This window comes from Trichosurus vulpecula, chromosome 5 (assembly GCF_011100635.1).
Source record: "Trichosurus vulpecula isolate mTriVul1 chromosome 5, mTriVul1.pri, whole genome shotgun sequence".
Classification (NCBI taxonomy): domain Eukaryota; kingdom Metazoa; phylum Chordata; class Mammalia; order Diprotodontia; family Phalangeridae; genus Trichosurus; species Trichosurus vulpecula.
Genome location: NC_050577.1, coordinates 47203983 through 47216724, shown reverse-complemented (window position 1 = coordinate 47216724; position 12742 = coordinate 47203983). Strand labels below are relative to the sequence as shown.

The 12742-nt window shown below is 41.8% G+C and overlaps 1 protein-coding gene across 1 annotated transcript in view; it reads right to left on the bottom strand.

Annotated features, from left to right (window-relative positions):
• The window catches only part of TMC2 (transmembrane channel like 2), a 78465-nt gene that overhangs the window by 32103 nt on the left and 33620 nt on the right, over positions 1-12742 (bottom strand). The window contains exons 11-13 of the mRNA XM_036760508.1: positions 10779-10967; positions 5659-5838; positions 2669-2818 (exon numbers count right to left, since the gene is read on the bottom strand). Coding sequence (XP_036616403.1) covers positions 2669-2818; positions 5659-5838; positions 10779-10967 — 519 coding nt within the window. The remainder of the gene's footprint in view (positions 1-2668; positions 2819-5658; positions 5839-10778; positions 10968-12742) is intronic.

Sequence of the window (12742 nt, the reverse complement as noted above, 5' to 3'; positions counted from 1 at the left end):
GATTCGGGCTGTACAGAGTTCTTTTCTCACCCAGGTCCAACAGGCCTTTCCTACTGACCTGCTAACCTGTCTTTGCCATTTGTGAGTTGACAAGTCTGGAAATGGGCACAGCTGCCAGTGATTCAATCCCCTGAGGCCTGCTTTGCCTGTTTTGTGCTGGTGCAGCCCACGCTGGACTGGGCTCTGCTCCCAGACCAGTGGGAAAGACCCTTCCTGTCAGCTTTCCAGGTTGTCTTGGGCTAGAAATGTATTTCACTCTGTCATTTTGTGGGTTCTGCTGCTCTAGAATTTGTTTAGAGTCATTTTTTACAGGTATTTGAAGAGGCTTGGGGGAGAGTCCTTGCTTTTACTCCACCATCTTGGCACCATCCCTCCTTTAAAATTGTCTCCCTTAAAATTCAGCTCATACACCATCTTCTGCATAAAATCTTTCCTGATCCCACTCCTCCACCCCTAACCAACTGCTAATGTCATCCCTTACAGAATCACTCTGTGTTGGTCACATTTGGATGTTATGCATCTATTTACACATATGCACATATTGTCTGCCCTAATGCAATTGAACTTCTTTTGGGTAGGGACCATTTTTTTTTGTTTGGTCTTTTTGTCCTCAGTGCTTGTCATATAGTTTGCACTTTATAAATGTTAAATGCTTGTTGAAGAAAACAGTCTCTACCTTCATCTAGTAGGAAGGATAATAACAGGGTAGAGATAACCAAAAACTATTATCTGATAGGTGAACAGGAGAGGTCAAAACAGAATGAGATTAGATAATTAAGGAGTGATAAATCCTTCATGGTTCAGGAAAGGCTTCATGGAATAGGTGGCAGGCCCTTCAGCCCATCCTTGCAGAAAAGAAAAGATTTTCAAAAGCAGAGGAGATATGGAGTGTGATCACTCCTAGCATGGGGAAAGTGTCTACAAAATGTCTGGATCTGTTTGGCTGGAAGGCAGAGTGAGTGGAAGGGGTAGGATGAAGTAAGAATTGCACTGTAGATTTCAGGCAAAAAGAGGAAGACCTTGAATGCCAGGCTTAGGAGTTTATGTTTCATTCTGTGGATAATAGAGAGGCAGTGAAGAATTTTGAGCAGAGGAACGAGGTTGTCAGACTTGTAATTATCCTGTTGGCATTGCAAAAGATGTATGGGAAAGGGGGGAAACACGGCATGACACCTGGTTAAGAAGCTATTACAATAGATCAGATGAAAATAAGCAAGAGGAGGAAAGAATATAAATGAGGGACTGAAATATTATAGGAGACTTGCCCATGGATTATCTAGAAGCCAGAACAGACCAGCAGAAGTCAGTTGCTGTAACACCAAAAAGCTTCCCCTTCCTTCCTCTTCCCCATCACCCCCTTTGTATTCTGAAACTGTTAGTGCAGCTTTTCCGGAACACGAATTTTATAATTTATAATTAATTTATTTTTTATAATTAAAAAAGTAATAGATTTTGACTAATGTCTTTGTCCTGCTTAGCTTTGGGTTAGATGCCAATATTTAGTGGGAGGAGCTATATTCAGTGGAAAGAGTCTGGGGTGGGAGTCAGGCGACCTCAGCTACAATCCCGGGTCTGCTCTATGACTTAGGTCAGTCTTGGCATCACTTTCCTAGGTAGAAGCTGAACTAGATGATCTCTAAGGTACCTTTGTGCCTTAGGATTATAATTCTGTGCTCTCCCTTCCTTGCTGATTTCATGCCATAAAGGGAACTACTGGAAAAACGCCATACTCCGTTTTCCATGTCAGCTTGAATGGCTCCCTGCATGAACACCATTTAGCCTTGTCTGAGTACAGTATGAAAATACCATTTTCCTTTCTGCATCCCCTCCCCCAAACAAAACAACTTTGCCACTAAAGCTGAGCCACCTGGCAAAAGACATACAACTTTTTAATCCATGGTCCTTGTATTTTCTTTGACAGATGTCCATACCACAGTGCTCTAACTCATGGAAAGGCAAAACTTTCACAGTAGATGGCACAGTAGTTACATGGGCCATTCAGTGGTCTGGAAGAAGCCAAATGAATCATCTATACAGACTGTGCACACTTGAATTTTGTTGCCAAGGAGCATGTGTCATACATACCAGGAAGAAATATCAGTCTAGGTAGCTTAATACCTCGGACCTATGTGAATCACCATGGCCAATGTGATGGGGTTGGGGAGAAGTTCCTTCTTTTTAAGCAAATGTCAGTTATGTTCTAAGACTGCCTATGTGGGATTTGTTAATCATAGGAGGCATGTGGAAAAAAGGCATAGAAAATTGAGAAAATGGGATGAGGCAGGGGGCTAGAATTCACAGAAGAAAATAGGTGTGACATTTCTGTGGTATAGAAAAATTGCTATCTGGCAAACAAACAAATGAAATGAAATTGGGTAGTGATAGAACATAGGCAGCTAGGGGATGCAGTGGATAGAGTGCTGAGTCAGGAAGGCCTCAATTCTGATCTGGCCTCAGACACTTACCAGCTGTGTACTTACGCTAGTCACTTAACCCTGTGTGCCTCAGTTTCCTCATCTGTAAAATGAACCAGAGAAGGAAATAGCAAAACACTCCATTATCTTTGCCAAGAAAACTCCAAAATGGGGTCATGAAGAGTTGGATATGACTGAAATGACCAAACAACGTGATAGAACTCTTATCTTTAAGGGAAAGCCATATTACTCACGATGCCCACTGTTGTCTCCCAGCAAGAACCTCTGGGCACGTCTGCTGGATGAAGTGGGGGCCGAGTCACATTCTCATTCCACACTGAGGCATTGTAATAGTTAAATAGGGTCCAATGGGTGATGTTCTTGATTGCCTCTTCATTAGCAAGCTAGAATGGAAGGTTGACAAAGTCAGCTTTGAGTTTAACTGCATTGTGAATCCATCAAAGCAAAGCAACTTGCATGCTAGAGAAAGCCCAGGGTGAGGAGTCAGGAGAACAGGATTCTAGTTTTGAATGTGCCACCAGGCCTAGAACTCTAACCACCGTGTCACCTAGCTGCCCCTGGTGAAGTCTAGCAATAGAATAATATATTCATTGGGCTGGGCATGACTCACGTAAGTGATTATCCCCAAATAGCAATACTGAACCTGGGAGTAGCAAAGGATACTACATAGGCAGTGGCATGATTTTAATAGCTGGACGCCACCACAATTTCACAACCCCTTGGCCCCACCTTTCCAATACCAGGGTTTGAGGGAAGGGGACCTTTCTTCTTTGGCTCTCCTTTCCTCAATCAATGTAGGAATTCCTGAAAAGTTAGGAATTATGAGGAAAGGTTAAATGAACTGTGACCATTCTCTCAGAGAGGAGAAGGCCTCTTAGAGAAGGTAATAGAGGACTAGAATAATTTTCTTCAAATATTTAAAGATTTGTTAGAGAGAATATGATGGAAAAGCAGTGTGGAATGTAGATACAGACTTGGGTTCAAGTCTTTCTTTTGACACATACTGGCTGTGTAACCCTAGGCAAGTCACTTTACCCCTTAGTGTTCTGGGTAACTGTCTGAGACTGTAAGCTGATGGCCTACAAGGGTAGATGGAATTTCTTCACCCTGGAATTCCTTATACTGATGATGTAGTGGATCCAGTCCCTTTACCTCTGGAGCATTTACCATCAAAAGGCTTAAAGTCCTCAAGTGAATAGAATATCTGAAAGATGCCCAGGGACAAAGTTTTACCATCTTGATTTTGTAGTTATGGAAAATGAGGCAGTGGGCATAAAGCAGAGAAGAGGACCTAGATCAGTCTTCATTAGATGACACTGAAAAATCAAACCTCCAATGTTGAGGTTCAAAGGGGTCCATTGCTGGGAAAGGATCAAGAAGAATGTTTCACAAGAAAGTAGATGGATAAACAGGTGAGGGTGGGTTTATAGGGTGGAATGTAGTTCACAGGGAAGTTAGGGAGGAGAAGTAGGTAGTATAAGTGACCCAATATGGCATTTTACCCTGGGGTGGCCTTGAAGGATCCAACCTTTATCACTTGTTTTAATTTAAACAATTATTCGACACCTTTACACCAAAGCTTCCTCTCAGTTGCTAGCAAGAAGGATAACGTCTCTTCCTTGAACGTGGGGGGCCACGACAATGATCAATCATAGTCATAGGGACTATCTAGGTAGAGGTGACTCAGTGTTTTAGATATTAACAGTTTCTAGAAGTGTAAGATTTTAGAATAGGAAGGAACCTCAGAGATCACTTAATCTAATTATCTTAGTTTACAGATGAGAAAATAGTAATTTTACAGGCTTGGACAGCTGGGCAAGGTCATCAAGCTCATTGGTGCCTGAGTTGGAAGAGAAACTTGAGTCTCCTGATTTTCATCTTAGCCTTTTTTTAAACCATTCACCCTGTAGAGCAAAGAAGAAGTAATGCTCATTGATCTCCATTTTCAAAATCTGCCTTTTTAATTTGAGTATTAAAAGGGCTACTGGAACCTGAGAATGCAAGCAGCTTTTACTAGCAGGGATGTTGTCAGAATCACAAACTTTGAGTATGTTGGCATTGGAGGATGCAGCACCATGGTGTCAACCTCATTCTGGGAGGCAGTGGACAGAGCATTGTCCTTGGAGCAGGATCCAAGTCTTGGTTCTGATACTTATAGTTATGTGACCATGGCAAATCTCTGAACCTCAGTTTCCTCATCTGTAAAACTGAGATAACACTCATATTTCTTACCTCTTAGGGTTGTTGTATCTTCCATAAAGTGAAATTTTTAGGGGGTGAGTGGAATTGTGGTTTTACAAGTTTTAGGACCTCCCAGTGGCAAAACTCTCTCTACCAAGGCATATTGACACCTACTTGACAACTTATAGTTTTAGAGAATTGCTATGGGGTCCTGACTGGGGAAAAGCCCTAAAATACAGAAATAAGTGAAAAGCCATAAAAACTTAAACTCTGTGAAAGGTGGAAGCCCAAACATGGTGACCTGTTTACAAACCATAACTTAGATACTAAATCATAATTTAGACCCCAAGTCAAAACTTAATATATGAAAGCCAAAGCAGGAATATTGTGACTGGGACATGATCAATACACAGACTTATGTTGGGCATGACATTGGCTGAATTCCCAAGCTCATTACTAAGCAGAAAACCAAAAACATCCTCCAATCAGTGGTGAGGCACTCTCTAACTCCTCCTGCCTTTGTCTGATTTTTATAATTACCACAGAAATTTTGGGGTTCAGGAGCAGGGATTCACTGACTGGTCTGGCTGCTGCTATGATTAATATCTTGGCAGGGATCCATCATACTGTTCCAAATGTACATTACCCAAATTTATTGAACTACTACCTATAATCAATATGGAGATACTTGGCCTCTTCCTTTGATATTAAAAAGAATGCCCCACGATTATGAGGGAGGTTTAGGGTTCCCCAGCCAGGGGCATTCCAGACCTTATAGCTGTCCAAGATACTGAAGGGTTAAACAACTTGTCCAGTGTCATAGAGCTGGAGTGTATCAGTGGCACTTGAACTCAGGTCTTCCTGATTGAAAGGCTGGCTGCCTGGACATCATGCATACTGTCATTTAACTGAATATCAATGTAAATTGTTATCACCATCAGATTATAGATTGAAACTATAGTTCATATTAACTAAAAGAATAAAAATGACGAAATGTCAAATATTCTGGGAACATGCCCTTGGCAGTATTTGTGCCTTTTACCTTCAAATGGACGTCATCCATTAATGCCAACAGGAATGTGTAGAGGTTTCCAAGAAATAGAGCAAAGATGCGTCCTAGCTGCCACTTGAGCCCAATTCGAGGGTGGTAATTCTCCAAGGCAGCGATGGTTTCAAACAGTGGTGGACAAAACATCCCCAACAGGGACATTACAATTTCAACCTGCCAAATGGAGGATTAATTTTGAAAAAAAATCACTATTAATCAATGCTCATACAATCATAATGCCAAAATCCCAAGCACAGACCACCATTTTATTCCCATTTAGTTCACCAATGTTTTGACTTATGATGACAATATCAAATCCAGCTCCTTGCCTTATCAGGAGATCCTGTGATATGGTGGCTCAGATCATAGAGGGGACATTGGGAAATGAGAAATTCCTATTGCTCATGATTGAGCCTGATTGCTTCAGGTCTTCTTGACCTCTATCTTCTCTGAACTCCTATAGGATTGTCTGTATCACAGACCTCATCAGATGATTACATTTGATTAAGCATTGTCCTCTCCAGGAGGGGCTTATGTTACTGCTATTACTCCAGAAAGATGACCATTTTATCCTTCGCTGGTATTGGTGGTCATACAGTAATCATTTAGTATTGTTCGATTGCTCATCTGCTTGATCCCTGGGATGTTTAACCCATGAGTTAGCCTGAAGTTTTATACCCTTGGGGGGATGGAGAGGTGGGAGTAACAATAATATGGAGATGGAGTGGAGTACTGGAAACTGCCTGGTGACCTGGCATCATTATTAAAATCATAATAATAGCCAATGGCTATCAATATAATGCTTTAAGGTTTGCAAATCACTTTACATGTTATCTCATCTGATTCTCCTCACAGTCCTATAAGTTAGGCGCTGAGGTTAAGGTTAAGTGACATGTCCAATGTCACACAGCTGGTAAGGCAGGATTCAAATTCAGGTCTTCATGATGCAAAATCCAGTGCTCTATCCACTTCACCACCTAGCTACATCATGGAAATTTGTTGGAGTTTGTCCATTAGACTGTAAGCTTCTTGTAGGCAGGTACTGTCTTTTGCTTCTTTTTTTTTGTATCCCCGGTGCTTAGCATAGTGTCTGACACATAGTAGGCATTTGATAAGTGTTGAATGATTGACTGTGTTTGGAGGAACCATAGGGGTGTAAACGGTGGTTTAGAAAGGTTCACTTAAATCACATCCTCCTTAAGCCTTGGTTTGCTGGATTGGAGAGTCAAAGGACTGGGGTTCAAATGCCAGGATTGCTACCAATTTCTCAAGCAACGTTCTTGGCTTTAGTCTTCTTTCTAAATTGAGGGGGTGGTGGTGGACAAGATGACCTTAAAGATCTCCAGCTCAAAAGCTACTACCCTGTGATCCATGCAGTGCTCTTAACATTGCAGCCCCTTAGTGAATGAATGGATGGATGAATGCAAAACGTACTGTGTTGGAATATTGCACTCACCTACCTCCATGTCAGTATGAGTCCCTTTTATTTTGGATCCCCCATTCTTTTTTCTTTTGCAGGGGGGAAGGCAGGGCAAGTGGGGTTAAGTGACTTGCCCAAGGTCACACAGCTAGTAAGTGTGTCAAGTGTCTGAGGCCGGATTTGAACTCAGATCCTCCTGACTCCAGGGCTGGTGCTCTACTCACTGCACCACCTAGCTGCCCCTTGGCTCCCCCATTCATAAAGGCAGCTGGTGCCAAGGCAATGGGAATATCCCTCAATCAGAAGGGACTGTTTCATCATTTCACATAATCAAGGTACCCACAATTCCTTCCTATTAGCAGCAACAGGTATCCTCTTGCTGTGTTTTGAAACAATGCTCTGTTAACAATACAGATGGGGGCATGGCATCAGTGGCAGCAACAGATGCTGGGGTGAGTTTTCCTGAGGTCCTTCCTAGAATCACCCCAGTGGTCAACTCTGATGCCTCTGTAGTTTGCTAATAAGGCAGAATGAGGCAATGGTCACCACCACTGTATTCAGATGAACGGGCCCTGCTCAGTCCCTCTACTCCATCTACAATCCCTGTAGGCTGCTAGTTGTGGGATTTCCATTGGGAAATGACATCATGAGTTGCTTGGGTGGCTATCTCATATAGCTGCCCTCTACAACTCTTTTTTTTTGGCGAGGCAATTGGGGTTAAGTGACTTGATCAGGGTCACAAGCTAGTAAATGCTAAGTGTCTGAGACCATATTTGAACTCAGGTCCTGACTCCAGGGCTAGTGCTCTATCCACTGCACCACCTAGCTGCCCCTGACTCTGCAACTCTCGACATGCAAATAGGACCAGGGGCCACTTGAGTTTCTGCCTTTCATGCTGACTGTGAGGAACAAAACTGGGGATTATTGTATCACTGACCTTCACCAGGCCAGACTCCAGCCAAGGTGTGTAAGAATGCTCACCTGTAAGGACCACCCTGAGAGAATGTAACAGGATTTAGGAAGCTTCACTAGGACATAGTCTGTGCTACTTAGTTTCAAAATGAATTAGACGTGAATCTCTACTTTTAGGCCATTTTCTATTTCTCTACCTCATTTCCATATGTTTTTCCTTGGCTTTTAGGGCTGACCCAAATTTAATTCACTTTCTTTCTTTGTTGTTAAATCATCCACATTGTTTTTCTGTTCTTGACTTATCTCCCAACTTTCCATCCTAACCCTTTCCCTTTCTAGGCCTGTCTTTATATTCATCTCCTTGAAGTTAACTTATTTGGAACCCTGGCAGATTTCTCTATAAGGATAGAGGTTGGAGAAATTCATCCAGCAATTCATTTATTCTTTTGGCAGGCCTTTATACAGAAGGTATTATGTGCAAAGCAGTTAGTATAGTGTCATGGTCAGAGTGCCAGATTTTGGATGAGGAAGACCTGAGTTCATATCCCATTTGTGATACTTTCTAGCTGTGGAACCATGGCTAAATTACTTATTCTTTTATTGCCTTAGGAAGCTCTTTGAGACTTGTCATCAGAGTAGGTGGAGCTCCTATGCTAACAAAAATGCACTATGCCAGGTACAAAATTAAAAACTTGCTGGTCACTTGTCTACTTTGATCTACTTAATAGCTAACCCTACTAGAGAAATCCCAGCACCCTGAACCCAAGAACCTTGGGAATACCCAGGCTTCCAGCCCAGAGACCTCTGCCATCATCCTGAAAAGCCACCCCTGTGGAGATGCAGCCTGAACACTGCTCTTTCAGGGGCTGCAGCCTCTGCTACTGAAGACCCAGAAAGGAAAGTTCTTGCCACTAAAGTCCTCATCCTGTCAAATGCTTCAACATCAGAAACTAATTTCATTTTATCAATAGAAATGACATGAAAGAAGAGGCATGGCCATTGGCTTTGCTGTTGCACCCTAAAGATCATGGGACTTTCCCAACTAACTTGTCACTGAAACCTTCCATGGGTTGTGTTCCCCATTAGAATGTGATCTCCTTGAGAGCATGGATTGTCCCATTTTTCTATTTGTATGCTCGGGAGTTAGCATGATCCTTTTTTTTTACACACAGTAAACTAACTTCCTTCATTCATCCATCCAATAATCTGTGCATTCTGTTTGACCTGTTTAATTTCTTCAAGCAGCTGGCATTCCCTGCTTTGGTAAAATAATGATTCAACAAACATTTACCAAGTGCCTACTATGTGTCTGGGATTTTACTAGGAGGCCCTGGAGACTGCAGAGACTAAAATGAAACAGTCCTTTCTTTCAAGGAGATTCTATTTTATTGGAGGAAATGCAATATATGATAAAAGCCCATTTGAACTCTGGTTCTATTAATGATTATTCACACAGGGTTGAGCTGACCTTCATCTTGTACCACCTATTTCCCAGGGTTGTTATAAATGTTTAATGAGAGAGTGAATTCCAAGTACCATAGAGTTAGCTAACTAGGAGAAAGACGAGGAATAGGGACCGGAGTGGGGAGAGGAGCAGCAGGACAAAACTGGGAGTAACCCTGACTTTCTTCAAAGATCACCCCATGTGAGTCCTAACCTGATCCCTCCCAGGTGCTCGTGCTGCCTCCCCACTGAAATCACCTTGTGTTTACTAGGTAGATATTCTTTATTTTCTTATACCTTTTATTTTCTTATACATACTGTTTTCTGTGATTGAATGTAAGCCCCTTGAGGGCAGGGGTTGTTCTGGTTTTGCCTTTGAATCTGCAGCACCTCATATTTGTTGTTGTTGTCATTTCAGTCCTGTCTGACTCACCCTGACCCCATTTGGGGTTTTCTTGACAAAGATACTGGAATGGTTTGCCATTTCCTTCTCCAGCTCATTTTACAGATGAGAAAACTGAGGCAAACAAGGTTAAGTGACTTGCCCAGGGTCACACAGCTAGTAAGGGTCTGAGGTTAGATTTGAACTCAGGAAGATGAATTTTCCTGATTCCAAGTAGTGATCTATCCGCTGTGCCACTCAGATGCCCTTGTTCAGTTGTGTTAGACTCTTCATGACCCCATTTGGGATTTTCTTGGCAAAGATACTAGAGTGGTTCACCATTTCCTTCTCCTGTTCATTTTACAGATGAGAAAACTGAGGCAAATAGGGCTAAGTGACTTGCCCAGGGTCATACAGCTAGTAAGTGTTTGAGGCTGGATTTGAACTCAGGTCCTCCTGATTCCAGGCCTGGCACTCTATGCATTGTACTGCCTAGCTGCCCCAAACCTAGTTTGCCTATCACCAAAAAGTGCATAATCACTGCTTATCAATTGATCTTGTAATTAGAGTGGGAATGAGTTTGCTAAGCAAGTTAATATGGTAAACAAGATCAAAAGGAAGAATATTTAATTGATTTCTGAGATCCAACTATTTCACCACACTCTAGAAGCACGCATTCTAAACTACAGGTAATTGATACACTAATTATAAATCTGCCTTATCTGTTTATTGAAGAAGGTTCCCTTAAGGAACTCTAACAGGTAACGCTCAGAAGCTAAGTTCAATTTGCTCATGTATGTGTGTGTGTGTGTATGTCTAAAACAATCTGTAGTTCAGGCTTTCACAGATTCAGATTGACTTTGCTTGTCCACAACTCTGCCGACCCTAGTCAGTCAGGTTTCACTGTGTGCACCATTTGACACAGTGTAAGTGGTAACTCAGCCTTTTCCTTCTTACCTCATTCCTTTCATACCAGCTGACATTTTGCATTTTGGAGAATTCCTGGGATCGCTTCACCACAAAATAAATGAGATACCCACTTCCACACAAACAGCAGATGATGAGGAAGTTGGCTAAAACCCGGAGGAATCTGGTCAGGTGGATATTTTCTTCTTTGTTGCTTTCTTGTTCATCGACAATAGACTCCTTATGTATATATTAAAAAAATCAACAAAAAATAATGACTGAGTAACTTGAAACTGTAGCCTGGCCTTCAGACTCCAAATGGAAGGTATGACCAGGCATCAAAAGTTACAGTCACTACAAACTCCCTAAGAGCAGGAACCTTAGACATTTTTGTATTCCTGAATCAGCACAATGTTGTGTGATCCATTCCACTCAACAAATATATATGAGGCACTTACTAAGTGTAAGCCTAAAGGCAAAATTGCTGGCTTTGGAATTGGGAAGACCAGAGTTCAAGTCTTATCTGTAATGTCAGCCCTGTGACCATGGACAAGTCACAACCTCTCAGGCACCTAGGTAATTTTCTAAGGATGTTAAGTTATGCTTGAGTCACTGATCTGCGTCAGTAGAGGCAGCTTTCACATTGGGAGCTTCTCAAAATGATAAAATCATGTAACTTGTACCCCACTTTCCCCCAACCCCCTAACATTTAAGGTACTCAGCTAGAATCTGAGAATCTAAATAAAACTGTCTCCGTCCTCAAAGAGCGGACTTTCCTTGGTATTTAGTCGAACACTTGCTGAAGGAATGAGTATTAGGACCAAACTGTAAGCCTTGCAGGTCAGTCTCTGGTTTTAAATATCAATATTTGATGGTTGTGTGCTGAGAATACTACTTTCTATTTCTACTATGGCTACTTAGTAAATTACCTCCTTCTCACCTGGGAGGGGTTCTTTTAAATCCAACAGTAAGTGTTTATTGAGCACCTGCTATATACAGTGCCTGTGGCAGATACAGGACAAGTAGGAGATCTGGTGGAGTTAAAAGTGTATTTGGGAATGCAAGACTGGCAGGCCCTTTCTTGTGGAAAGAGTATAGTAAGGAGACCTCCCAATGTTATCTTTGTCATTAATGATGTGCTTCATCTTGGCTCTTAATGTTGGTAAAGGACTTTTCATACATAATATCATTTGATTCCCATGGCAACACTGTGAGGTCAGTGTTCTAGGTATTATCATCCTTATTTTATGGATGAAGAAACAGGTTCAGAGAGGTTAGGGGATTTGTCAATGGTTACACAACTACTGTTAGAGGTGGGATTCTTGACTCTACTACACCCCAGTGCCTTTCCATGTTGTCTCTCACTGTGTGACCCCGGACAAATCTCAGCTCTTTTATTGGCCTCAGTTTTTTTTTAATTAGTCAAATGATGGTGTTGGGCTATATGATCTCCAAAGACCCTTTCAACTCTGAGATGCTTTGCTTCTACAATTCTATTAGTTAAACAAAAGAAAGCATAAGAATAGAAATGAATTCTGAGGAGAAAGAGTCTCATGCTGCAGCAGAGGGCTCAAAATAGGCAGGGGAAGATTTTGGTGGAAGTAAAAATTCATTGGAACCTTGAGGTACTTTTCAATAGTTAGAGATACAGAAAAGCAGAGCAGATGCATGGAGGTGGGAGTTAATATGCTGTGTACATTTGGGAAAGTTGTGGAGAATTGTCTGGTGCAAATGATTTGTGTTGGAGGTCAGTGGGAAATGAGGTTATTGAAGATCTTGAAAACTAGGCAGAAATTTTGACTTGATTCAGTAGACAATAAGGAACCACTACTTTGTGACATTCTCCAAAAATAATAGGCCTGGGTCGTTGTTCCTGTAGAATTATTTGGTCACCAATGCATGTTCCTAGTAGTTGGATAAGACAGACCAGGGAGACTGTGGGCAGTGTCATCCTTAGACACAATTGTGAAGTAGATCCCTCTCCTGTTGTTCTTGTGTCATTTTAGTCATATCTG